Source organism: Fundulus heteroclitus, chromosome 5, assembly GCF_011125445.2.
Source record: "Fundulus heteroclitus isolate FHET01 chromosome 5, MU-UCD_Fhet_4.1, whole genome shotgun sequence".
Taxonomy (NCBI): Eukaryota; Metazoa; Chordata; class Actinopteri; order Cyprinodontiformes; family Fundulidae; genus Fundulus; species Fundulus heteroclitus.
Genome location: NC_046365.1, coordinates 12,941,283 through 12,968,660, shown reverse-complemented (window position 1 = coordinate 12,968,660; position 27,378 = coordinate 12,941,283). Strand labels below are relative to the sequence as shown.

The 27,378-nt window shown below is 42.2% G+C and overlaps 2 protein-coding genes across 2 annotated transcripts in view; both read right to left on the bottom strand.

The window, feature by feature from the left end:
- Positions 1 to 216: 216 nt before the first annotated feature.
- On the bottom strand, positions 217 to 18,404 carry wdr19 (WD repeat domain 19). The gene is made up of 36 exons (XM_012865540.3): positions 18,287 to 18,404; positions 16,573 to 16,664; positions 16,421 to 16,486; positions 16,199 to 16,324; positions 15,947 to 16,065; positions 15,731 to 15,846; positions 15,476 to 15,556; positions 14,027 to 14,139; positions 13,757 to 13,930; positions 13,609 to 13,679; positions 13,348 to 13,520; positions 13,156 to 13,255; positions 12,959 to 13,065; positions 12,756 to 12,872; positions 11,507 to 11,662; positions 10,929 to 11,076; positions 10,633 to 10,846; positions 9,659 to 9,818; positions 9,442 to 9,552; positions 8,776 to 8,885; positions 8,390 to 8,447; positions 8,106 to 8,252; positions 6,753 to 6,835; positions 6,589 to 6,672; positions 6,353 to 6,499; positions 5,058 to 5,182; positions 4,859 to 4,968; positions 4,702 to 4,770; positions 4,543 to 4,620; positions 3,887 to 3,983; positions 3,644 to 3,768; positions 3,445 to 3,526; positions 3,196 to 3,346; positions 2,927 to 3,050; positions 2,769 to 2,845; positions 217 to 553 (listed from the first exon to the last, which is right to left on the bottom strand). The coding sequence occupies exons 1-36, from the start codon at positions 18,290 to 18,292 to the stop codon at positions 439 to 441; spliced, it is 4,032 nt and encodes a 1,343-aa protein (XP_012720994.2). The 5' UTR covers positions 18,293 to 18,404; the 3' UTR covers positions 217 to 438.
- Positions 18,405 to 25,728: 7,324 nt separating this feature from the next.
- Positions 25,729 to 27,378, bottom strand: part of klhl5 (kelch-like family member 5) — a 43,164-nt gene continuing 41,514 nt past the window's right edge. The window contains exon 13 of the mRNA XM_012865461.3: positions 25,729 to 26,947. Coding sequence (XP_012720915.2) covers positions 26,891 to 26,947 — 57 coding nt within the window. The 3' untranslated portion in view covers positions 25,729 to 26,890. The remainder of the gene's footprint in view (positions 26,948 to 27,378) is intronic.

The following is a 27,378-nucleotide window of genomic DNA, read 5'->3' as shown; positions in this document are numbered from 1 at the left end:
AAGCAGCAGGACAGGATGCAAGGCTTGGTTTTTAGGGTCGGCAGGTTTACATAAAGACGAGGAACGTGACAGTGAGAGTCAACCAGTCCAATTTGAAGACAATTTATTTCATATTTACATTATAAGAAAATACTTTTTTTTTTTTACAAATATGAAATGAAGATTCAGAACTTCAGTAGCACTGATATTTTACACAATCTTAGTGTTTTTTTCTCACTAACATCTGCATTTCCACTCGGGGCGTGAAAGACTGCAACCAGCTTTGACTGATCAGGAACATATTTTACACAACGGACATAAATCTACAGTTCACTAGGAAACATAACACATTAAAAGCTTTCACCCATGAGCTTTAAGAACAAACATTCACAGTTTCTCAGGGCGACGCGCGCATCATTGTCTCCAAACTGGTCCCTGGTTTGGTGGTGAAGGAGGAGGTCATTGGTCCAGGTCGTCATTGTGAAGGTATTTGGAACAGTCCAAGATCTTCTCCACCTGTTTGGCACTCAGATTCCCGGAGCACATCGGACACACAGACTCGGTTTCCAGCAGCCTGCAGCAAAGTTACACGTTAACCACGATCAAAGTGCTCTTAGAAAGAAAAGTGGAAATGAGCACGTAACCTTTAACCATCATCCAATTATTAATATACAGACGAGAAACTTTATCACTATAGAAGGAAATTATTTAGTCTCAGCAGCCTGATGGGTTTAAGGTGTGGCTATAGTAACTTAATTTTGTTGAGGATAAGTAAATAGGAAAAATATTATATAATCATGAATAAAAAGTGGAGAAATTGACAAAGAATATACATAAAAGAGGTGATAACGTGTTTACTGCATTGCATGATAATGTAGGTAGCCTAAATGGTCATCTATGTATGCTTGTGTGATGCCATCTCCTGGTTTTTGCTGCACGTAGCGCTTCTCACCAGGCCGGTGCGTAAAAGCACCAGGACTCGCAGAGAAAAAGATGCATTGATCTGCAGCAATACGCTTCAAAGTCTGTATTCGTGCCGCGATCCAAGGACCAATTTACTTTTAAAACACTGCTCTATTCTCTTCCCAGAGCTGTGTGCTGTCCAGCACTGCTGTCCAGTTTGCTTTTTTCCACCTTTTTTCCTCCATTTTATGTCGGCCGTTTTACCAAATCTAACCGCTTTATACAAGCATGCAATCCCAGTAAAATGCTGAGAGGTGAGAGCACATTAATATCAAATAGATAAAGTAGTAAAATGACTGGCGAGTAAAAATAAGCTAATCAAAATAATGAGGAGGTAAATAAGGTGAATTTAGACATTTTGATGCTGTGACAATTTTTACAGAGTTTCATCATCATGAGACATTTCTTCAGTCTAATCAGGTAATTTCTCTCCTTTGATACTAGGAGCGCATTTGTATTTTTTTTTCTTGTACCATCAACCAATCACAGCTTTTAAAAGACAGCGTCACACCTAGCAACAGGGTCAACCACACCTCCTCACTAAGATAAAAATGTCCTTCATTTCCTCTCTGAGTGGCTCTCAGCAGCATCTGAATCACTCTTAAGAAAAAATCCTAGGTAGAAATTTTTAGATTAAGCTAGGAGCTCTGAGAGGCCTCTGAGGATCTTTGTGAATACAAGCACAGAGAGCATGTTCACTTCTCATGAATGTCAGATTTTGTGCTTTTAATTGTTTAAAGTGTACTTTTTAAAGGTTGATTAAGAATACGTTATAAATGTATATAATACTGTAGATTTTGTCTGTTTTATGGTTCACCCTAGCCTCGTGAGACCATCCTGATCTCGCGAGCTTTCAAGGTTTCACTCGCAGATCAGTCTGGCTACTTTCCGTTAAAGAAAATTTGGAGCCGTTCACCAAACGAACGTCCAATCAGCGTTGGCTTTGAGGCGGGTTGAGGCGTGACGCAACGAGAAGCGCGACAGTTCAGTCTAAAGAACATGGCGGCTTCAGCCGATGAAACTAGCGTTAGCGTGGCTATCGAGCAAGTTTTATCGGAATTACAGAGTATTTCTTTGCTGAGCTAACGAGCCTTTACCTGCAGCAGCAAGAGTAGCTTGGCTTGTGGTTGTGTTTTCGTCGTTGCTCGTAACAGAGCGAGGACGAATCTGATTGGTTCATTTGGCCTGTCTATCACCAACATAGGCCAATCAGCTAACCAGAATTTTCGCCCCTTCCCAAAATTACTTCAACGGAAGGTTTCCAGATGGATATGCGGAGCAAATCTATCTGGCGGAGTCAGGTAAGGTTCACCCAGAAAGTATTCAGTGATTCTCTTAATCCAGAATGGATTCAAGTTATTTTTTTCTCAAAACTGCACACAACACGTTCTAATGACGTGATTTTGTTTTTAAATCTTTGCAAATAGAGATAAAAAAAAAATAACTTTTCAGAAGTGTTTCCAGCTTTTGCAATGAAGCCAAAAAATGAGTTCAGGTTGACCGTTTTCCCACTCCTCCTCACCTAGAGACGTTTCTACAGCTTGGAGTCCAGCTGTGGTTCAGCTGATTGGCTCCAAACCTTTAATTTGGACCTAAATATTTATCTCCAATTCAAATGTTTAGGGCCGAGTTTAGCATGGAACGGTGACCTTTAGCTACACGACATAATGTGAAGTTCCTCTGCTACGCTGACGACACGTGGTTGATCCACTGTGCCGTAAAAGCAAAACTGCGCTTCGACAAAGAGGGAGCAGACTTAAAGTTGGTAGTGACGCCGCTTTGTTACAGTCATCAGCACAAAGTATAGTTTTTATGAATGGACTTACAGAATGAACTGAGAGTAGAGCGCCGGGAATTCACAGTGAGGACAGATGGACCAGTCTTCTTTCAGCATGTGGCGTCCCTGATGGAGAGAAAAGGTGAACGTTTCAGGTGGACGGGTGTCGCTTAAAGAAATGCAGACGAGCGGTCACGCCGTCATTACCGTGGCGATGCAGTAGGGTAGGTTGTTCTTGCATGAGGGGCACAGCAGGTCGTTCTGCGGCAGCTGGAAGCCACAGAAAGGACAGGGAGTGGTTTCCTCCTCTAACTCCGAAGTGTCAGGATGCCTGCGGGCAGAACAATAAAAACCCAACAACCAGGATTCAGAAGGCGTGCAGGACGGGAGATAAAAAGGTAAAAACTCCAGCCTGACCACACACAAGTTAAACACCATGAGACTGGAGACCATTTTACCACCAACTCATGGCTCACCGGACCAAAGCCTCGATCTTCTTCCTGTACTTTGGGTCTATCTGGTTGCGGTACTCCGGCCTCATCAGCATGGCCGCAAAGCTGAAGGCCGAGTTCTTGAGCCCGGCGCGCTGGCATTCGATAACAGCTGACGTCAGAATGGGGACGACGTCTTTATACACACACACACACACACACACACACACACACAGAGGGTTAAAATCCAGCGAGCAGACACGTGTGCAGGCAGACCTGTGTCTATGAACTCACGTGAAGGAAACTTGCTGATGTTGTTGCTGACCCGAATGAGCATCCGTGCCCCTTTGAGGTGATCTCCTTTCCTCACGTGGATCTGGAGGGAAAAAAAACAAAACGAGACGAGAACGCCTTTGCGGCTGTAACTGCAGACCGAGCGGCTCTGAAGATAAAGGGCGGAGATTAATTTCTCCCGAGCAGGACGGCTCGTTACCTTGACCAGCAGATACGAGTGGAGCATCATCAGATTGGTGGCCATCTCTGCGGGGACCTTGATCTTCTGAGCCTGCAGCTCCGTGTACATGCTGAACAGCACATCGCGGGCGTTACGGTAGTTCCCTGCGATTGTTACACGCAGAAAAACACAGTAAAATAAATAAAAAAAAAAACACCTCTTATTGACACACGCAGCGCTGTGCTGCTACTGGAAGGCCAGCTCGTGTGAGAAGGTGCTCACCTGCCGACTGCTCCTCTCTGGCAATAATGATGGCGGTGTGAGCCGCCTCGCTGTATCGCTGCAGGGCCATGTAGAGACGGAACAGGTACTTTCCGTCCTGGGAAGAAGGGACGCATTTCAGCTCGTCACTATCCAGGTTATTATTGATTATGCTCTCAGGGACAAAGATCTACGTTGCTTGGAGTTATGTCTTTTGGTCTGAGGAAAAGCGTTGAAGCGTTCGGCCACGGCGACCTCAGTTCAAGGACACAGAGAGCCTTTTACCTGATCCATAAAGTTTACAGACTATTCTACTAAATGCTGCATGCACATAGTCTAAAAATCTGTTTTACTCATTAGCTTGGCACTTAGCGAACAGAGATAAGTTGGTAATCCTAACAGACCTAAAGCTGGAAAAGTTTAGCTTGACAGGAAGGTGTGGTTATATGCATGTCTCTGGTTTTACTAGATTTGCTGGTTGGACAGATTTTTATTCCTAGAAAATCCAGCGCGATTCCCTCTGCTCTTCCAAACATGTAGGAGAAACTATTTTCTCTGCAGCGTTTGTGAAAACATTCTGGTGCAACATTTGAATAAACAAAAAAAAAGACACAAAGGACACATTTAAACACACGTTATTTAAATCTGTGGACATGCTGCAGTACAGTGCTGATTACCATGGGCATCCCGTCACTTTCCCCCAGGAGATATTCAATCAGCTGATTGGTCAGGGCGCTGTCCTTGGCCTGTCTCACCTGATTAGGGAACACACACCCAGAAGCTCACGCTCAGCTCAACAGACGCTTCGTTTTGCCCACAAGTCAAGCGCCTCTCACCGTCTCAATGGCCAACTCGATCGCCTGGTTGTCTTCGGTTTCGGGACACTTCAGGAAATGGTTCAGCGCCTGACCGGGGAACGAGAATGTGAAGCTGTAGGAAACGTTCTAGGTATGAAGAGACTGATGAGTGAACGGATACGTCTGTGCCTCTTACTCTGCCGTACTGCCCGCACTTGTGAAAAAACTTGCCCGCCAGAAAGTGCTTCTTTTCCCCCTCGAAGTACAGAGCAATGCTCTGGTAGTCCTCCTGCGTGGCTTCAGGGCCTGATGGTCACAAATACAAACAGCAGGAACCAATGGTTGGGTTTGAGTGTGTAGAGGACGCGTAGACATGGGTAGAGGGAGAGACTGACCGATGATGTCTGCGTAGACCTCCATCTGTCCGTGCTGCTGAGCCAGCTGGAAGGCCTCGTCGTTACACTGAGACAGAACCAGGAAGTGGATGGCTGATCCATAGTCGTTTAGGCGCAGGAAGAACCTGTGGCACAGACAGATGAGATAAATAGTTATGGAGAAGTGACACAAATGATCCGACTTATTTTAGGCGTTCACCACTAAAAAAACAACAACACGAGTTAACATGAAGCAAAGGCAGCAGGAAAATGAACCAATGTGTAGGTTTTCACCTGGAGCTGTCGTTGCTCTAAAGCAGGGGTGTCAAACATACGGCCCGCGGGCCGGATCCGGCCCGCCGAACAATTTAGTCCGGCCTTGTGGCTAAATGCATTATCATAATAAAAAAAAAAAAAAAAAATTTTTTTTTTTCTCCCAGTGTCCTGTCTGGCAATGTGGCAATAAGATGCCACAAAGAGCTCATCAGATTTGACTTTCACAAGTGGACAAGATAAAAGGAAGAGAATGATAAAACAATTATTGAAAAAAAACATGTACTTCGTTTAATTGAAAATCTGCAGTTCCTATATTGTCCACGAGGGGCGTTGTGTTTTAATTAGCAGATTAAGCTTCAGGTGTGGAAAAATTCAAATAATTTCTTAATTTTTATCTGTTTGATGTATTTTGTCATGTAGGACAGTGTTTTTAAGTTCCAAAAAATGTGAATAAATGTTTTTCAACATTGTATAATCACTGTGATCAGTTCTTATGCATGATGCACAAGTAAATGTTTAACTGAGTAAAAGTATTGTTGAAATTGCACATACTTTTCTTAAAAACGCTGAGGTTATTCATAATATATTGTGTAAAAGTGAAATTAACTTAATATAAAAATCAACAACAAGTCCACTTTTATTAGTTCTATTTAATCTTGCAATGAGTTTACTCGTGTGGCCCTCTTGAGATCAGATTAAGCTGAATGCGGCCCCTAAACCAAAATGAGTTTGACACCCCTGCTCTAAAGGAAGTTTTTTTTTTTTTTCAAAGAACCGTGCCAGACTCTTTAGATTCAGGAGAAGAAAACAATGCAAAAGAACATAATAAAGGAACCAAAAGGCCAGTAAAACGTCCTAAAAGGCACCAACGTTGTGGCTGGACGGTACTATAGTGCCACTAAAGGAGATACAGACTGATGTGAGAGTTCAGGATACATCATTTGAGGCAAATTAAGTGCAGATTTATTACATAAATGAGGAAAACACCTCGCAGCTTTCGGCTGTGCATCCATCTTTTAAGCCTTTTTTTTTTATCCTACCTGGCGACCATTTTTGCTCCGTCGAGGCTCTGAGTCTCCCTGACGACGCGAACTGCATCCTCCGGATTGTTCAGGTGGTCCAGCAGCACGCGGATCATGTTATCCCAGTCCTTTGCGCTCTCATAGGCCCGAGCTGCTTCTTTATATCTGATGTACACAGAGCTTATTGTTTGGGACTTTTTTTTAAACACACAGTATTATCAGAAGATCTAAGATCCGGGAAACGGAGAACCCACTTGCCGTCGGCCTCCTTGGCCTTCGCGTACTGGAGATGAATCTTTGGCGAGGAGACGTTTGGCAGAAGCTCTCCCACCTTCGCCCTGAGGACAGAGATGGAAAAAGTTGAGGTACGTTAAAGAGGACAGACTAAGAAACCCTGAGTGCTGGAGGCGCATCTCACCAGTTCTTGCAGCGAATGTAAACCGACGCAGCCTTATCGTAATATAGCCCCTTTTCATACAGCTGAGCCGCTTCAGAGAATTGCTGCGACGAAACACACACAAAGAAATCAAGCCATCAAAAACATAAAAGCTTCAGTTAAGGTCAGCCAAGAAGCATCAAAGGGAAATTAAGGGAGCAGGGCAATCTCCTCAATTTTCAGATTATTATCTGAAAGACCCAACAACGGCTCCTCTTCCTCAGGAAACTGAAAAGGACTGGACTTTTCTACTCAGCTGTTCATAAACTTTTATAGAGCTACAGTTGAAAGCATCCTGCGTCTCAGCATAACTGTGGTAAAGGAGCTGCACAGGAGAGGAAGGATTTAGCACGGGTGGTGAGGTCAGCACAGGGGATTGTGGGATGCCGTGTACACAATCTAGACATGGTTTATGCTGCAAGAGTCCAGAAAAGGGCCAGACGAATTGCCACAGATTCCACCCATCCGGGCAATGCCCTGTTTGTCCCATTTCCATCAGGTAAATCATTCAGGAAGATTAAATCAAAAACTAATAGACCTAAAAACAGCTTCCTTCCCAAAGCGGTGAAGGCTATCGCCACTACTAAGAATCAAATAAACCACCAGCCCAGTACATGGTCTGTGATATGTTTACAAACATGGGTCCACAGGTTCCTGATCCCACTGAGAATTACTACACCGTCTCTCACATGATAATGCCTATTACTTCTTATGCTATAACTTCTCACGGAGTGTTTGTTTGGACATCCATGCAAATTGCTAATTTTTTACATCATTTTGTAAAGAGACTGCTTTTCTCCCTCTTTTTTAACTTGAACACGTCACTTTTACATGATACTAATGATATTTGCGCACCTTTTAGCATCTGAAGAAGTGTTTCTCTGGTACATTCAGGAAAATTGTTTTTTTTTTTTTTACATTACTCTCGACTGCTGCTTCTCCTCTTTTCTTTTTAACCTAAGCATTTTATTAATATCTGAATATGCCGTATTAGCGCAGCATATTTCTCCTTCGGATAAGTCTTTCTCCTCTGATGTACAGCTTAACCTTAAATTTTTGCTTTCTTTCATATTGTGTTTTTACATTTCTGAGGGTCTTCTCTAGGAAGGCCCATTCTTTGTTTTTCCATGTGTGATTTTGATTTTTGTCTGTGCGTTATGTGTGCATTCACCAAAATGTTACTCTGGTCACATAATGATAATAAAGCCTCTTGATTCTTTAGAGGCTGCTTGCACGGCAGAGCTATTATAGGAGCAGATCTGCTTTCAGAACTAGAAGGAAATGGCGACTTTAGAAACAAACCACAGAGTGTTTTAGCAGCAAGGGGATACATACCTTCATGCTCTCCAGTATGGCTCCACATTCCTTCTTTAGGACTCTGCTTGGGTGCTGAATAGCCTGAGCTGCTCCTCTTCGTATGTCCCCCATCCTGATGGACATCCTGGCTACACCAGCCTGGCACGCCTCATCGTGCTCCTGGAACTGCGACGAGGGACGAGGAACGTGAGAACCGAACAGGGAGCAGTTTGTCTAACGTGACTTCCAAGAAATCTCAAATTTAATTTACCCACTTCTTTATTTAAATCTTAGCCTTGAATAAAAATTGTGACTGCACTTACTTTGTTATTGTGCGTCACGCCTTTTTCATAGTGCGCCAGGGCATTGACATAATCTCCGCTGGAGGGAGAGAGATTTAAACAGTGATCAGAAACAGTCTTTAAACGGTGCATACCGTGTATGTGTGTGTGTGTGTGTGTGTCTGTTTGACTATGTTGGAGTTTAAGTCTTTGTGATCCACTGATGGGTAAGCAGCCAATATTGAGCACATCATGGTTCATCAGGGATTCACCTGGAACCCGCTGGAACCATTTGAAAATTCATCAGTGGTGGGAAAAAGCACCCATACAGTGTGTGTGTGTGTGTGTGTGTGTGTGTGTGTGTGTGTGTGTGTGTGTGTGTGTGTGTGTGTGTGTGTGTGTGTGTGTGTGTGTGGGTCTGCACCTACATGAACTCCAGGTGGACTGCGTACTCTTTGGATATGAAGGGAATCTGGTCTTCTGCCAGCCTCTTGGCCAACATAAGAGCGCTGTCCCAGTGTAACAGGTCTCTTCGCATCTTAAACACAAACATCACGTCACCATGTTGTCTTTATTGTTTTTATTATAAGGCTGGACGATAATTCAATAACAATATATATCAATCGATGGACGTATATCGATGATAGAAAAAAAAGGGTTAATAAAAAGTTCAACAGAATAACAGTTTTCCTTCCTTTTGCATTCTAGCCATTTTACATATTTTATTGTCACTACATCCTCCCAACCAATCACAAACGCAGACCCAGTAAAGCTCCGCCCCCTTCAGAGAGTTCAAAGAGCACGTGATCTTTTTCATTTTTTAAATACTTACCGTTTTGGTAAAAGGTTGGCTGAATAAAGCATTTGTGTGTTCTGTGTCTAAAAATAGGTAATTAAGCAACAACATAAAATGGCGAGGGCTGCTCTTAAAATATGTTTTGAATTTGTTGATAATTATGGAAATCGATCAATATGATTTCTATTTTATCAATATGCTTTTTTTTCTATATCGTCCAGCCCTGTTTTATTACACATCTATTACACAGAGGTTTTACTAGACAGCCTAACAATCAAAGGCATTAATTAAAACACACCTCCAGAGCAGCTACTGGGCAGCTTGAGGACAGGTAAAGATCCTGCGCCAGGTTGTACTCATCCAAGAACATGGCTAAATGTCCTGCCAGTAGATTTTTGTCCTCTATACCCTGCAAGGAGGTAAATTCATAGACATGTGTTGCGTGACAACTGGCGGATATCATCTCATATGAGGGGTGTGTCAAAGATACAACCAATATGGTAATTGCTAAGAACCTGGAAACTCTGTAATGACAGGACCATGCCCACGTTGCCACTCATGCGGTAGATCTGAATGGCCAGCTCCACCTCCATGTGGACCAAACAGGCTTTGCCTAACTGGGCCCAGTCAGCGGCGCTGCCTCCAGACTTGCACAGACTCCAGGCCTCCTGGAACCTGAAAACAAAAACAACGAATTGTTCTCATTTCTTTTGGGTGGGAGACATGTGCCTTCACAGGGATTCTGAAAAATCTGTGTTCTGGGCTTCACTTGAACGTAGAGGAACATAAACTGTCCTTAGGATGCTAAAAGTATCATTCAACTCCATTTAAATTCTGCCATAAAAGACTTAGACAACTTTATTTGTTATCCTGCATGCACAGAGTGCGTACAGAACAAAATTTCGTTTGCATACAGCTTGGAAAATCACGGTAAAATTCAGTAAATTACAATGTCCATTTTGTGGCTTGAGCAGTTCAGAGTCCAACTTTCTGCAGTGCAACGGTCTGATGGCATATGTGCAAATGTGCACGTAAAATCCGATGAGGAAACAAAACAAGGACACACGTAGAAGAACATTATGAAAGGACTCTCACCAAGGTAACCACCGTTCCAGTACTATAATAACAATAATAATAATAATAATTCAAATCCGGCATTTTGTTCTGCCACTGCTCCTGACTAGCTGGCCCATCCTCCCTTAACCCAGTAAACTATTTAAATTTACCAGCTTAAATATTTTGCATCCAGATATCATTTATTTTTTTGGGTTTCACGTAGATTCAAAGTTGGAATCAAAGTCTGATTCTGATCAACATTTCCAAGGTGCTTAAAATTGTCTCGCTTCACATCATGGGAGTCAGAAAGGAAGCTCTCCCATGGACTGGAAGGACATTTTTAGAAAGCAGCATCTGATCAAATTAACAATCTCCCACCTGAACCTGCTTGAAAAGCAGGAAACGTATTCACGGCTCTGACGGCCTGACTGACCTTTTGAGCTTGAGAGCCTGAGCGAGCTGCTTGCTGAGCTCCGACGGCGAGTCCTTCCTCGCGTCGGGCGAGCTTTTGAGAAACGAGTGAGTGCTCAGAGCCACTTCGCTCGTCTTGCCGCTGGTCGTCTGACAGGTCAGCTCGCCGTTGTACAAGAGCAGAGGCCTCTGGGAGTAGAGCAGAGCCGTGCTCCCCACCAACACCACCTGGGGACCTGGGCACCACCACGGGGGAGCTAAGTGAAACGTGCCGTCAACGCTGCTGCTGTGTCTGATGGAGAGGAGGCGTCTTCCTACCGTATATAGTCGTTTTGTGCAGAGCGTAGGTGTAGACCTTGTCGTCGTCGAAAGCCACAAACACGCCTCTGTCTGCGTGCCAGTTGTCCCACAGCACTCCTGTGATGGTGGGGGAAAAGTTGGGGAGCTCGAAGCAGGACACCGTCGCCTGCAAGTGACACATAGACCAACAGACAAGGAGTCTTTAAAGCAGCTGCAAATATCAGGGTTCCTGCACATTTTGGCTGGTAGGAAGGCAGAAACCTTCAGGGAATGAGATATGAGATAGAGACTAACGTTTATTTTGATTCTTCTCCAGAACTGGGAATACCAAAGTCAATTTTGAGGCTTTTATTTCGTCTCATTTTCAACCTACTGCTTTTTTGTGCTGGGTGATAAAGAAAATGTGAATAAATGCACATTAAGACAAAAGCAGAGAGTAAAGAAGCCAAAGTTTTTGATGCAATGATCATCGTTATGTCAAACATTTAATGGCTAAATGCTGAGTGTCCATTCGTATGAAGAAATACTCGAGCAGCGGCACACGGTTGAAACGCGTGTATTCAGTTCAGAAACAGCGAGCCGTCAAGCATACTGACGTTTGCAGGGGAGAACAGGAAGCCGCCGTTCTTGTCATCGATGAACACCAACCACGTGCCGTTTGGGTCCGGGAACACCTTCCTCACGCCGACCGAATGGCTGTAGCTGTTCACGGTCTCCCAGTCCTCCACCAGCACACACACCACGTTGCCCAGCTGAGGAGAAACAGGTTAGCAGGACCAAACCGAGCTAAGACTGACACTTGACCTCAAAGAACACTGTCATAGATTAAAGTAAAATACCTTCCTGTTAAAGCACTTTCTAAGACTTTTCATACCCTTGAAGTTTTTTTTTGTTTTTTTTTTTACATTTTGTCACTTTACAGCCACAAACTTCAATGTATTTAACGGCGGTTTCATGCGATAGACCAAAAGAAAGAAGTGGATAATTGTGAAGCAGAATGACAAAGATACTTGTTTTTCCTAAACATTTTACTTGATGAACTGGGTGTGAACTTTAACTGGACCATTTTAACACATGGTAAATATGCTTTGATCAAAATCATTTCATTGTAGCCTCTTTTCCTTTTCATCAGGAACAAAGCATATAGTTGGAGTGGCTCATGTTAAGCTGAGTTATCTCTATAGTTACGCTGCTATAGGCTTAGGCTGCTGGAGGACATCAGGGCCTATTTTTCTAACTCTGATGAGTTCTCCTACTGCTCTCCAATTTCCATTGCTTGTCATCATTTCAGCTTTTAACTTTTTGTTCTCTCTCTTTTTTCTTCATAGTAGGTACACCTGGTCTGCTGTTCTGTTAACTGTGACATCATCCAGAGAAGACGGATCACCCGCTATTACCATCTAATGTAGAACAGATTACTGGATCAATGTGTGCTTCTGTGCTTTTTTGTCTCTCTTTCTGTGTCTCTGCTCTGTCTTCTCTAACCCCCAGTCGTTTGAGGCAGATGACCGTTCATACTGAGCCTGGTTCTGCTGGAGATTTTTCCTTCCCGTTAAAGGGGAGTTTTTCTTCCCACTGTCGCTTCATGCTTGCTCCCTATGAAGGATTGTTGCAAAGCCATGGACAATGCAGACGACTCTGGCTCTACGCTCTTTCAGGAGGAGTGAATGCTGCTTGTCAAGACTTGATGTAATCTACTGGGTTCCCTTATATAGGAAATTTTTTGACCAATCTGTATAATATGATTGAATTTGACTTTGGAAAGTGCCTTGAGATGACATGTTTCATGAATAGGCGCCATATAAATAAAATTTAATTGAATTGAATGAGTTCAAAGCTCCTTACATCAGTGCCATAGTAAAGAAAGTCCGCAGTTAGGGCGTGGCAGAGGATCCGGCCTTTCCTGTTGTCATCTGGGAAAAGCTTCATCTGCTTCCTGTCCTCCGTATCTCTGCCTTCAATCTGAAACAGACACAGGGCTTTTTTTTTTTAACGCTGCCGTTTCCTGTGAGATACGAGCTGCGCGGCCCAAACAGCAGGAGCCTCACCATGTGCAGCTGCACCTTTCCTTCAAACAGAGCTGCAGCGTAGTCAGCGTTAAGGCACATGCTGGCTATGGTCCCCAAATACTCGATGTCTTTGAACTTTGACAAACCTAAGTGACGCACACAAGATCTTAAAGTGAGGCAAGAGGAGGGGTGTGTGTGTGGAAAAAGCAGCTCACACATTTATGATGTAATTTTACCGTAAAACCAGGCTCTGTTGTTCATCCCCACGGCCACATGGTACGGTCCCACTGCGACGAATGTGGGCTCCACCTCCACCTGGATTACCACAGGGCTCTCCTGGAAGGAACGCGGTTTTGGAAATGCATTGGTCTCATTTGAATCTGATGGCTTTTCTGCATGTGCGTGTGTGTGCGAGAGCGCGTTCTCACCCCCTCCACCTGGTTGGAGACGGTGACCTCCAGCAGGGAGGTGAGGTAGGCCAGCCGGGTACCAAAACTGTCCCCCAGAATTGGCAGCTTGGTCAGGAACACGTGAATGGTGCCCCTCTGAGTGGAAAGTGCCAGAAGCTGGCCGTCATCCGTCCAGCTCAGCTGATCCAGACCTGCAGGAGCGGAGGCAGACAGCTAGGTGACGTGTTCGACAGAGCCCTGCAACATCTAACTGGGTAGAAAGGAGGGGGGCTGGCTCACCTTTGGTCTCGTCATCCAACTGAACAACACTGCTGATGTCTTTGAGATCAGACAGCTCGTGGATCTTTATGCTGCAAATGAGCCACAAATTATTATTTTTTTCACTTTAACTAAGTAAAAAAAATAAGGTAATAAGGTATGTGCCTACCAGTTGTCCCCACAGGAAGCGGCTTTGTTTAGTGCAGTTGAGATGGCCACGCTGTACAGACTGTCTTTATGGTTGTGAGCCTGGTAGAGCTCAGACCTGATCTCCCTGATGTGTGTGGAGATAACCACGAAGTATCCCAGGGAAAAGCCCACCAGAATGTACCCATCGCCAAACCTGCACAGTCGGGACACCCACTGGTGAATTTCAGCACAACTATGTCAGCCTTGACGTCGTGTCCGCGTTAAGAGGAGAGCGAGTGGTGAACGGTACCAGCGATGGGACACAAGGCTTCCGTAATGGCGCTCAAAGACCAGCTCGATGGGGTTTTGGGGGTCGTTGATGTTGAAAAGCGACAGGATCTTCTTGTCCACGAACATACTCACCTAAGATTAAACATTATTCAGGACAAAATCAACACTATTGGAACTGACCTTCTGGACGACGCCAACTAACTTTGGTAGAAACTGACGTGTACATGTGGGCCACATTCTAAAATGTGGCAAAAATAACATTTATAGTTCAAGAGTTTGAGTTAAAACAGTTTAAAAATGACAAAAAAGAGCACTAAAATAAAAATAGGAAATAAATAATTAGCCTTTTCAGCAATAAAGTGAAACTTTGGAGGTTAATTTGAACATTAGTGCATGTAAAATGGAAATAAGTGCATATTATTGCAGTGGCACGATCATACAAAATTAAATAAAATCAAGCCTTTGATTTGCATAACATTTTACAGTGGAGAAAATAGTCCAGTTTAAGAAATAAACGTTTTAACACAATAACTAGTGGCACACAGTACCATCCTGTCTAAAATAACTTGAAGTAACAACCAAAGCACTTGTTATTTCACTTTTTGAAAGTTGATCAGAGCTTTAGGAACTTTTAAGTTACAAACTTTGACGTTCTGTGTTTGAGGGGCATAAATATGACGGGACAGAGGGGATTATTTATTTGGGTTACCGTGCACAGGGACCCCTGATCTTTGCTGCCACAATACAGAGCAGGATGGTGAAGGAGATTTAAAAAACGCATTTAATCTCAGAGGGAAATTAAATGTTGGATCTGTGAGGCTGTGGGCCTGTTTCTATGCCAAAGTCCTCAACCGCAAAGACATTTTAGGAGGTTTTAAATACAAATCAAGGCAACTTAAACTGGATCAAACAATTGGGCTTTCAGCATCCAGTAACTGTGCCACCAGGGATTTTGTTCCAAACTTTTTTTTTTCTTTTTCCAGTTTTGGTCTTCACTAAATAACTCAAAATAAAAGTTTGATCCCTTAAACATTTTCATTGTGAGATTATGCAACCAAGGTTTTTCCACACATCTTTACCAGGGGTGAGACTAAAGGCACTGATACATAATTATAAGCTTCAGGAAAAGCTGGCTTTAAATCTTTCCCACTCATATTTTCTTTTCATTTGATTTTTTTTATAGCAGCTACTTTAATTAGTAAACATCCAACTTGAATCAAATTCATTTTCTGAAAAACGGAAACTCAGACCTCCTTAGGAACGAAAGAAAAAGCTACGCCATCATGGCCGCCAAATAGCAGAACACTACAAGATTCAGCTGCAGGAAACAGCACTTCTTTTCCACGTGGCACATGGAAAAGAAGTGATACAGCTGCTCTTCATACTTGAATGGGAGAAATGTAACTACGGTGAAACTCCGATTGGTGCGAATCAGGGTAAAAAAGTGAAGAAGCAGACGATCACTTACAGTATTCTCCCCCTGAGAGGACCTTTCATCCATTTTCATCACTGAGAATAGTATTTCAGCAGGCTCGCCCTTCAGCGATGTCTGGCAAAAGATCAAGAAGACCGACAGGTTGGGTTTTTTCCCCCATCACCAACTTTCTAATCCTTCTCATTACTTCCATAATCTTTAATAATGACAAACTGGCATCATCATGTATCCCCTTCATGATGCTAGGATGGAGCAGTGCTTAGATACACAGATCTCCAGCCTGACTACCTGTCTTAGTGTGTCTCCTTCGTGGTTGCTGATGGTCAGAGTGTTGTCTTCACTTCCCAGAGCCAGCAGATTCTGAGAACTCCAGCACCCGCATGTGATCTTCTTGGTGTGTTTTCCTTCATCAGCAAGCAGGGGGGAAGTACGCACGGTCAACACAACAGGCTAAGGATTGACAAAACATCAACACTTGGGTTGTGGTGTGTGTGTGAATTTTACCCAGGATGGGTATCTTGCGCGAAGTCTGTTGATTATAGATCAGCAGGTTTCCTTTGGCCGTCCCTACAGCCAACAGGGGGCTCGTTTTTGACCACAGGATGAAAGTCATCTGATCTTTGCTGAAACCCAACAAGAAAATAAACGCAGAGCATTGGAAGTGAGCAGGCGAATGCTCTTATATTAACTCTCACCAGGGGATCTGTAACAAAACATGGTGACCAGTGTTAACGTTCTTCTAACTATACGTCACACCTCATGCCGCTTTCTATGGTCGACATTTTATTGACGCTGGCATCCCAGAGGAAGATGGAGCTGGACTTTGCTGCAATCACTGCCAGGATGTCCCCATCCTTATCCCAGTCCATCCCCACGCAGCGCCTACCAGGCGGCAGCAGAAACGGAGGAAGTTAACACTCTGAGAAATCTTTAAACGAGTAAACGCTTTACAAAACCTCCAGATTTTCTCTCACTCACCCCGGAAGGTTGTGTTCAGCCCTCTTCTGGCCATGTCGATCAAAGATTTTCACTGAGTTGTCCTGCCTGTGTAGAAAGAAACAGACTTGTGAGAAGAAACCGACTTATGAGAAGTGGATTATTATCACGAGTTCAAACGCAGCGTTACTCACCCAGCAGCAGCAATGTAATTGCCCAGACTTTTCTGCCACTTGTAAAGAACACAAGAACCCGCCCAAGCTCTGTCAGCAAGCACGAAAACACTCTGTGGACAAAAAAAGGGTTTAAGTGTAGATTTACTTCTGATACCTCTGAAGAACTAACTTCTTCAGGTTTACCGTTACTTAAAATTCAGTTCAGTTTGACTAAGCAGCTTAATAAGCATTTTGATTTATCATTATTGGTTTTGTCCTGTTCAGCTGATATCCTCGTTCATGACACGTTTGGAGACATGATGATGGAGAGGAACGTTCCTTGTAGGACAGACGTTTCCTGGCAGATACCAGTTTCTGTTTATTTTTTTAGGTCTGACCTGCTGATTCCAATTATGACCAACGTATATATGATATCCACTAAAATCAAAGTGCATAACGGTCCAAAGTGTTGCTTGAGGTGTTTATTGAATGAAAACGGTCACGGTTTTTAGTTTTTATGCTTTCAATTAATATAGAATTTTTAAAAAAATGTTCTATAAAACTGAAAGGAAAAGCAAATATATAGGCAATAGATATATGGATGGATGGACCCACCGATTACTAAGCATAGGCAGTTAAGGGGAATTTGTCTGATACTTGTGTTCAGCTGATTTATTGGTGCTTTTCCACTTAATACCTCACTTAACATCTAATATGTTGCATTGCTCTGTGAAACTGAATGAGACGAGGATCACAAGAGCAGATTAATATAACCTTTTATGAACTTATGCAATGTTGAAATATTACAGTACAACTATACTATAGAGCAGCTTCCACACCATTTGTAGCTCAGGTGAAACAATCTAATCCTGCTCCTCTACAGTCTAAACTTAGATCAGCCTCAAATGCTGCAGCTTCACCTGAAAACAAGCAGTTTATACTTCAGAACCCTCAGATGTGGCTGAATCTCAGATAAAGTGTGTGCCAATGTTCTCCACTTTGATGGAAATGACTGCAGGCGTCTGTTGGCACAGTTTCTAGGTTTATAGAACACAACCAGGTAGGATGATATAGCCCCCCCTTAATAAATGAAATAATCATTCAAAAAGGGCATTTTGTTTTCACTGAACTCATCTTTTTCATATATTCTTTATTATTTTGATGCGCTGTAAATGTGACAAAAAAGTCAAAACAAATAAAATCCATAAGGGGCCACTTTTTTTTTTTTTTTTTTATTAAAAGTACCGTAATACTTTACTGAAGACATGGATTGGAAACTGCAAATGGATTCCAATTTCAGATTTGCTTAAAAGTCTCCATGGGGAGACAAATTATAAAGCGGGTTTCATTTTTCACACATTTTCTGTTGTTAAACACAGTAAATAACAACATGTGTAGTATTTCCTGTTGCTTTAATCGAGGGTTACATTTATAACATTTAAGACCTGGTATTTAAGACCAACATTTTTGTATGACTTCATATGTAAAACCGTGTTTTCTACCAGCGACGACCAGCTGCAAACTCGTCTAATTACACTGGCAGTCCCAGCAAAGGTCACCGTTTACTGCCATCACTATAACACAAATGGAAAAATGTAGCAGGACCAAACCCGACGTTTTCTGAGCTAACGCGATAGCTTGAAAGCTACCCGAGCCGCTAGCCTGCTGACGAGCATTTCAGCTACAAAACACAGCGCGAGACTAAAAGGAGAAGATAAGCTTCTGTTTCCGCGGCTCTTTTCTCGGTACCAACCTTCATGTTGATGAAATGTATTCCCTTGAACCCGGTTTTAAAACAGCATCTCTGTAAAAAGCGCCGTCTGTTTCCCACAATGCATCACTCTGAAGCGTCTGTTACAGCGATGTCATAGCAACAGCGACTAGCCAATCAGGTTCTCCCATACGGCGCAGCAGGCCATGCTGGAAAACTAGCACGAATTGGGTTTATTTAGTTAAATGACAAAGATTAAGATTAGTTCTTCAAAACAAATGGCGACAGCCTTGCAGTCTAAACACCTTTAATAGCCTGAGTGCAGGAACATGACTAATGTCACCTAACCTGCAAAGGATGTTTATACAAATGGCCTTTTTGGGGAATGTTTTTCACAATAAAATTTGAATAGAAACTATTTCTAATAAAGTATTGATAATTAACAATAATAAACCATCTTTGCTATGCTTATTTGAATTATCTAACAAGTATTATCAAAAACATCCGGCAACTTTCACCTAAAATAAAAACTGAAACACAACCCAATCACTAGACTTGAAAAAAGCAAGAGTTGTTCAAATAGTCATAGATTATGTTCTTGTTGCTAAGAAGTTACAATAATAATATTCATAATAATAATGATAATAATAATAGTAATAATAATTCAACCTCCCAAAATTATGAAACTGTATGCCTTTTTTAAGGCACACATCACAGTTCTAGATCTGCGGTTATTTACAGGTTGCTTTTCTATGAAAAAAGATTATTTCTTACATTAAAATGTACAACAGCCTACTATGTTTAGTTTATTACTGAGCGGGAGAAAAAAGAAAATGACAATAAAGTGTTTGCATTTTTTAATTGAAATTTAAAAAACTGTGGCCATAGAGTATTTTTAAGTTGGTGATTTGACCTGCCTGATAAAACGTGTTGATACAACTGCTTTCAACCGTTGTCAGCTTTTGCGTTGGAGCGTTATTTACCTGAAAACAGATTATAATCTAAATAGAAAAGCAGAGGGAGTCAATGCACCACTAATCTGGCCAGCCATACTGATAATGTGCAGCACTCTAGCTCTGCACATCTCATGTGTTTGTGAATGCACAAATATGGCAAGAATTCATCTTGCAGGCAAGGTTAATACACCACCACTGATCTTCTTACATAAAACACATACTGCAAATGGAGCACGTAAAGCCTTTTTGTCAGATTAACCTAAAATAAAATCAAGTTGTGGAAAATATATATACTGGTTTAAGATTACTTTCCTTTTTATTTCAGACAGTTACTCTGAGCTGAAATGCTTTACGTGTTAAGTTCTATGTTTGTTCCTCATAGGGAAATAGTTGATGCCACAATGCCACCTACCTCTATGAAAACAAGTCTCCTATGTACACTTGATGGTAGAAATGTTCATTAAAACCATCTTCTGCTGTTTTTGAGATTTGAGTATTTTAAGACAATAGAAGTCTCCTTTGGTCTTGGTTCTGTTTGGACTTACCAGGTTTATGGACCAACCAATATGGATTTATATAAAATTAAGCTCATTGTATTAAATTAAAACCTTATGTGATGTATTTACTGCAGATTTAACAAAATCTCAGCTAAAAATTCTCTGCTGTCCCTTTTATATAAATTTGTGGAAAGCAATGACAAATAAACATTTATTTTAGGACACAGCAAGCCTACATAATTATAATAACCTACATCATAAAGAGCACAGTTATAGCATGGGTTAGGGGCCATACAAAAATATTTCAATCCATTTAATTTCAGTTTTATTTATATAGCCCAATTCACAACACATGTCATCTCAAGGCACTTTACAAAGTCAAATTCAATCAAATCATACAGATTGGTCAAAAAGTTTAATATCTAAGGAAACCCAGCAGATTACATAAAGTCTTGACAAGCAGCATTCACTCCTCACGAAAGAGCGTAGAGCCACAGGGACAGTCGTCTGCATCGTTGATGGCTTTGCAGCAATCCCTCATACTGAGCAAGCATGGAGCGATGGTTGAGAGGAAAACTCCCCATTAACGGGAAGGAAAACCTCCAGCAGAACCAGAACCAGGCTCAGTGTGAACGGTCATCTGCCTCGACCGACTGGGGGTTAGAGAAGACAGAGCAGAGACACAAAAAAAGCACAGGAGCACACATTGATCCAGGAATCCTTTTGATGCTATAGGGCAGTTGTACTTCAAGGGCCACAATTGACTGTCAGGGTACACTTTGAAGACCTCTGGTTACATTTTCATGAAACTGCATGAGCAATACCATTGTTATCTGTTATTTTTCAGATAGCAATGGTATCAAAACAGCACTGTGTAACGATTGACCCAAGTATCAACTTAATTTGAGATATATCAAATGATTGTTCAGGTCATTATACAGTACTTGGTGTGTATCGATGCTCCGTGTGGACTGCCCTTCTCAAAAAGTCGCCTATGTAACTTGAGAGGGTTGGCTCCGCTGCTGATTGGATCATGGGACCCTGAGTGGTGCTCTGGGTCCCATGACCCATTCTAGGTTTCACAATCACGGAGGCAGACTGTTTAATATTAGGACAGCCGATGATGCCTGTGGCCTTCAGGGATACTACACCTGGAAGTTACAAATCTAGCGCTCATAGTGGCTAAAAGTTACACCGTGCTGCTTTAAATCCTTAAAACTCCACCTTGGTGTGGGCCCCCTCTTGGATGGGCTGCTGCCTTTAAAGTTAATCTGGTTTTACAGATGAATACAGAAAGCCAAGAGAGTAATCATTCGCAATTAACATATTAACTGATTATAACCTTCCTTGCTAAACCTCACTCTGAAAAATCCTAAACCATCACTTTAAAAGAAAAACTCAATCGTAGCAGTTTTCCTATTGAACCACAAGGTGGCAGCTTTGTGCAGCAGCCTAAAAGCTACTGTGCCAGACTCACCAACACTTGTTCTACCCCCTCTTATTTCTGTCATCCACTAAGTGTTCCTTGATGCTGTTTGAAAGCAAGCGTGATATTCAGCACTTAAAGAGCTGAGAGGACCACCCTCCTGTTCACACGAAACAAAAAGAGGTCAACAGATATTTGTAGTGTCATCCCTGACCTGAAACTGGGAAAAAGGCCACAATGCTGCTCTCTTCGTTGTCACAGCGGGATGGATGGTTGGCATTTCATTTTTTTCAGTACAACCCGGGGAGATAGGTTGATGAAAAAGGAGCTGGATGAAAAAGCAGCTGTGTGACACAAATATTCCTCTGTGTGCGTTGGCAAGCCAAGGCAGAATACACCCTGCTGACTCAGATCTCATTAAGATGCACAGAAGGGAACAGCTGAACAATTTTCAGGCAAAATGATAAAAATAGACCATAGAAGTGGTAAAAAAATAAAAAAATAAAAAAAAGAACCCATTTACGCAAGCAAGACAATCAGATCCAAATGAGCTTTTGGATTATAGGATGTTAAAATTCTTAGAACTTAACTTAGTTAACTTAGTTCAGAGCAGGTATTTTCTACATTTTTACTGCCAGTCATGACATGATTTTTTTCATCTGCCACCACTAAAGTGTGCTGTGGTGGCCTGTGCATTTTGTTTTTGCCCTTGGAGAAATCTATAAGTTTGTTTTTGTATTTGCTTTTATTGCCTTTCAAATCCCACCAGACTGTTATGTTCCCTCCAAAAAATTTTTTTTGTGATGAACGTTTTTTTTTAATCAAACCTGAGGCGACTTAATCACTGTTACAGAGCAAAATACAGGTCAAATGTCAAGTGCCTGAGCCAAAACTGAGCTTTAATGCGTAAAACAAAAAATTACCTCATGAACAAATAGGACTTCAAAACAAGAGCAAGTTGCATGAGAATATTTCTCTTTTTTTTCTTGAAAGAAATGGAAATTGTCCCAGAGGAATCAAAGTGGATATTTCCAGATCCTGCTGTCGAGTATTTCATGTTGACGGGCAGACTACTAATGGATCATTGGAGAGGAAGTCCTGGGAGTGAAGTTTGTGGCGGGACTGTCTCTGTGAGAGGTATGAGGACAGACAAGGCGGTAACAGTCCAAGGACAGCATTCTATGGTAGATGAAGATGAACCAATGCATGAGTGAAATTAAGAGCTGCTTCATTGGTACCAAAAAGCTCTTTGAACTAGAGCAGTCAGAGTTCACGTTAACGTAATGTGAAATAAACATATTATTGCTTTTTTTTAAAAAGATATCATTTGTAAATCTATAAAACTGCAAGTTTGATTAGAAAGGAAGAGCAACAGAAAATTTCAGATGCATCTCACTGGTGGGTTGTGGTATCGTTAGAACAGGCTCGTGGCGCCACATGTGGTCCTTGGGGACTACCTGGTGCGCACGGGCGCCGTATTGGTGACATGTGACCTAGAGAAACTGCATGAAGGAAATAGTCAAATATCCCTCTTTCAGTGTATTAACAGCCATGCTGCCAATAAGAGTAACAACTATAATTTTGCAAGAAAAAAAAAATGCTAACCAGCAAATTTTCTCAATTAATTCAAAATAAGTTTGATTTTTCAGTGTGTTATGATGTTTGAAAGCATCACACACCTCCACAGTTATCCACAGTTGTTGTGTCTCTGCTCTGTCTTCTGGAACCCCCAGTCGGTTGAGGCAGATGACTGTTCATACTAAGCCCGGTTCTGCTGGAGGTTTTTCTTTCCACTGTCGCTTCATGCTTGCTCAGTATGAGGGATTGCAGCAAAGCCATGGACAATGCAGACGACTCTCCCTGTGGCTCTACGGTTCCCCAGGACTGAATGCTGCTTGGACTTTGAAGCAATCAACTGGTTCCCTTATATAGGACAGTTTTGACCAATCTGTATAATATGATTGAATTTGACTTTGTAAAGTGCCTCGAGATGACATGTTTCATGAATTGGCGCTATATAAATAAAATTGAGTTGAATTATTGGCACCGCATGGCGCTGAACATAAAAAGTCCCTAAATGCATTTTCTTACAAGTGCAAAACTTCAGTTAAATGGTGTGGTCATTAGGCTTTTGTCCTTGTACACTGCAAAAAGGGAACTAAAAATAAGTACAATTTTCTTGAAATTAATGTACTGGTCCTTGATTTGAGCAGGTAAATAGGATTTTTTGCCAATGGGATGAGTATTTTTACCCCTAAAATATGACAATTAGATATACTGCACTTGAAATAAGATGATGGAGATGAATTGTTCCTATTTTAAGTGTAAAAATCTTATTCCACTGGCAAACAATGCAAATAATACCTGCTCAAATCAAAGAAAAATACACTCATTTCAAGCAATATTTTCTTATTTTTAGTTCTATTTTTGCAGTGTAGGAACTTTCAGGTTCCTAACGGTGTGCCATTGAGATGCACAGCGACTTGACATTTTAAACAAACAAATCAAGCACCTCATCACTTGTTGGTAAAATATGTGGCTGAACAGCTGAAGTGTCAGCTGAGACGTGCATCGAGTGGCTGAAGATGCGGACTCGGAGTCCAGAACTTTTTTATTTGTCTCCCTCTTGTTTCTGTCATATCAGGTGTAATAGAATCAGGCGCCGTTAAGACCGAGAGACAAGGTCAGTGGCATCAATTCGCAGCGCCAGCGGGAGCCCTTTGTCAGAACCACCGATGATTTAAAGCTTCTCCTGCAATAAATAACAGAGCCGCTCAGCTGGCTGCCGGCCGTCGCACCGGAGGTTAAAGTACCTATAAATTGCGAGCATTCCTCTTCCTCACACACTTGTTTAACTCACTTCAACCTGCTGCTGATCTGTCCGAAGCTTTTAACTTAGGCGAGGCCCTTTTAAGAGTAACAAGGATCTATTAACCAGCAGGCACTGAGAATGAATGTGGAGGCCCGTTCCAGCAGCAGCGAACTGCAGAGGCCATCGGTGGAGCGGAACCGACGCCAATGTGAGCTGGAGCTGCAAGCCACGTATAAACAAACAGATTTTACAGCTCGACGACATTTATAGTGATTGTGACAAATGCGGAGTGCCTGCAGAAACATCTGCGCTATAAACAAGAGGGGGGCGCGGTGAGGAATGAACAGACAGGTTTTCAATCACACGTTGACTTTATTGTAGAAAAAACACTGAACAGCAGCTCATTTACTTTACATCATGACGAGGTGCAACACCGGGGATGAGCAGCTGCGAACCAACACTTTCAGACGCTCGTTCTGATTTCATTGCACAACAGGGAGCACATCACATGGTATATTTAGTCTGATATACAGGTCCTCGCAAAAGTGTTCATACGCCGTCAACATTTTTCACACTTTGTCATTGTTACAAGCCATGGTGGGAAGGAAGCCCCATTTGTTTCAAGTAAACATGCACGGCAGATCATTACTCGCCACGCATCTTTTCCTTTTACTCCACAATTTTAAATTACTTCCCCATCAATCTTTTTCGGATAAAATCTCAATGAAATACATTGAAACTTGTGACTGTAATGCGAGAAAATGGCATTTACGAAGACTTTTGCAAGGCATTGCAAACGACATTATGCAATAACACAATGAATGTTGTATATTTATTTATGTACATAGCCAAGTATACATTTATATTTACAACGTGATTTGGAATGTATGTGTTTTCATGGTACGCGTCTGCCCGGATTTACACAGCGGAGATGACACACTTCTGCCAAGAGGTAAAGAGAATAACTCTGAATAAGCAGCAGGCAGGTATGAAGGGGGAGAAACGTGGAACGCAGCAGCAATGCATTAGGCTCGGATACACATCACTGCAGCCCACCCACGTCAGCCTTTTCAGACGTCAGGCTGGCAAATTTGGGTGGCCTTTCAGTCTTTGCCGGCTCCTGGGGTGCTCTGCTTGTTTGTTCACGTTTTTGAGATGTGTAGATGTGAAGTGCATCCTCCGTGGTACATTAGCTCAAGATCTGTCCACGCTAACGCTCACTGTCAATTTCCCCCCTTTATGCCAGACACTAAACAAAACCAAACTGCCATGCCGCACTGCAAAAAGGGAGCCAAAAGTAAGTCAAGTTTTTTAAGTCAAGTGTATTTGTCCTTGATTTGAGCAGGTAAATAAGACTATTTGTCAATAGAATAAGATTTTTCCACTTAAATAATAACAATCTCCATCATCTTATTTCAAGTGCAGAATAGTCAATGATCTTATTTTAAGGGTAAAATACTCATTCCATTGGCAAATAGTCTTATTTACCTCCTCAAATCAGGGGAAAATACACCAATTTCAAGAAAATTTTACTTACTTTTAGTTGCATTTTTGCAGTGCATAAGGTACTTGTGGCGTACGTTTGTGTTTTTTTTTTATTACAGACTACATGAAGTGTGATGCTTCGTCTGGAGCCGCACTGTAGCTAACAATTTTATGAACGCGGCATGAAACAAAAAACGAGACGTTATTAAATTGGCGGCCTCATTACGAGGTCTGCTGTTCACTTCTGCACGGGTATCCGGGTCTGCTACGAAACAAAACAGTGCAAGCGTCTTTGTGTGTCTGTGTGCGTCTGTGTGTGTCTGTGTGTGTCTGTGTGTGTCTGCGCAGCAGCGAACTGCAGGGAATTGAGGATGTGGAACGAGAGAGGAGGAAAAGGGAGAAGATTCTCATTTAAGATAAAAAAAATACACTCCCTGCAAACCCTGCACGTGCAACATCAGCAGACACACACAGACTGACGATGGCAAAAGCACTTGCAGTTGAGGAGGGGAAAAACATCTTGGCTTGTAAAATGAAAAGCTCAATGGACCTTGTTTAAAAACAAAGCCTGTAAATAGCTGGCCTTGTCTTAGGGGGGGAAGCTGAAAACTAATTTACCCTGCAGGGACCAAGGCAGGACCACTGTGTTGTTACTACAACTCAGGCTAAACAGCCATTAACACTGCTTAATTGGCACGGAAAATAAAAACAACAAATATGCAAGTACAACGAAATATAAAGGTAAGGATAGGGTAATTTGCTCATTTACGTTGCCCAAAAAAAAATCCCCACAAAGCATCAAGATTGGAGCTGATGCAATGTGTTGAACACTAAGAAACATTCGATAAAGCATAACGTTTAAAAAAAAAAAAATGAAAATAACAAAGTGGCTCACAGTTTCTCACAGAATAGCTGCTGGAGAGGTTGTGCTGATTACGTCAAAAGCTTTGCTTTCATCCGTCAGCGGGCAAAACAGAGCGGCGGCGTGTTTGCAAACCGCAGCATAAAAAGAACAGGTTGCTTATTAAAAATAGCATCAATGCATACAATCAGATTCTGTAGGGAAAGCCGACAGGCGCTCCTGACGGCCTCGTTCTCTCCGTCTCACCTATCTGCCAGCAGAAATAATAGCGGATAGCAGCCGTGTAGGTTTATACTACACAAAGTGAGAGTGTCGGGGTGGGGTGGGGGGAATGAACCCATAAGACACTTGTTGTGTCACTCAGATAAAGTTGTCAGGATGTGAACATCTGTGCGAAAGCCAACCTGCCCTAATCTATCTGTAGAAGTTGACTGGCGAGCATTAGGATGATGCTGTCCGAGTAAAACCGGGAGAGAGCTCAGAAATCGCCGTCACTGAAGGCAGACGCTTCACTCCGAGTCTCTCCAGCTTCAGCTGATGCAGCGAGTTCAGTCTCTGAGCCCCATCGTGGGCAGATAGTCTGTCATCTTACACGGGCGCTCCGGCGGTCACAGTCTGACGGCCACCACACAGGCTCCTGCCCTGCCCAGGCACAGAGGGGCAACCTGGAAGAGAACGGAAACAACGGCGTGCTCATTAAAAACAGCGGGAGAACAACGAGTAACTACCATTTTAAAAGGGTTTAAAATGTAGGAGCCCCAACAAAATTTACTCACAGCTTTGTTGTTGTCATCATGACATTTAACTGAGTGGTAAATAATGTGTATTAACCAGCCATTGCACAGTGGTGACTAAAGCTCAGGTTATATTTCAGGAGAAAGCACCAAATTAAACAAAGAAGCCAAATTAATGAATTTTTTACCCATTCTTTTCACATAAACCAAGAAATCTCACATGTATTTGACTCAAATACTAACTTTTTTTTAAATAACACCAATAAATCCAGCTTCTTGTTTATGTCCATTCCAGATGTCTTTAAATGTATTTTTCTCTATGCTTCCTTGGGCGACTGATCAGGTGCTTCGTTCCCATCAAA

Excerpts from the sequence above, each read along its gene's own strand:
- wdr19 (XM_012865540.3), bottom strand. Across the intron at positions 6,500-6,588 it reads GCCAAGGAGGCCGACGGCAA|ATATAAAGAAGCAGCTCGGG; the intron begins GTGGGTTCTCCG and ends TGTGTACATCAG. Across the intron at positions 4,771-4,858 it reads AGTGCGGGCAGTACGGCAGA|GCGCTGAACCATTTCCTGAA; the intron begins GTAAGAGGCACA and ends TTCCCCGGTCAG.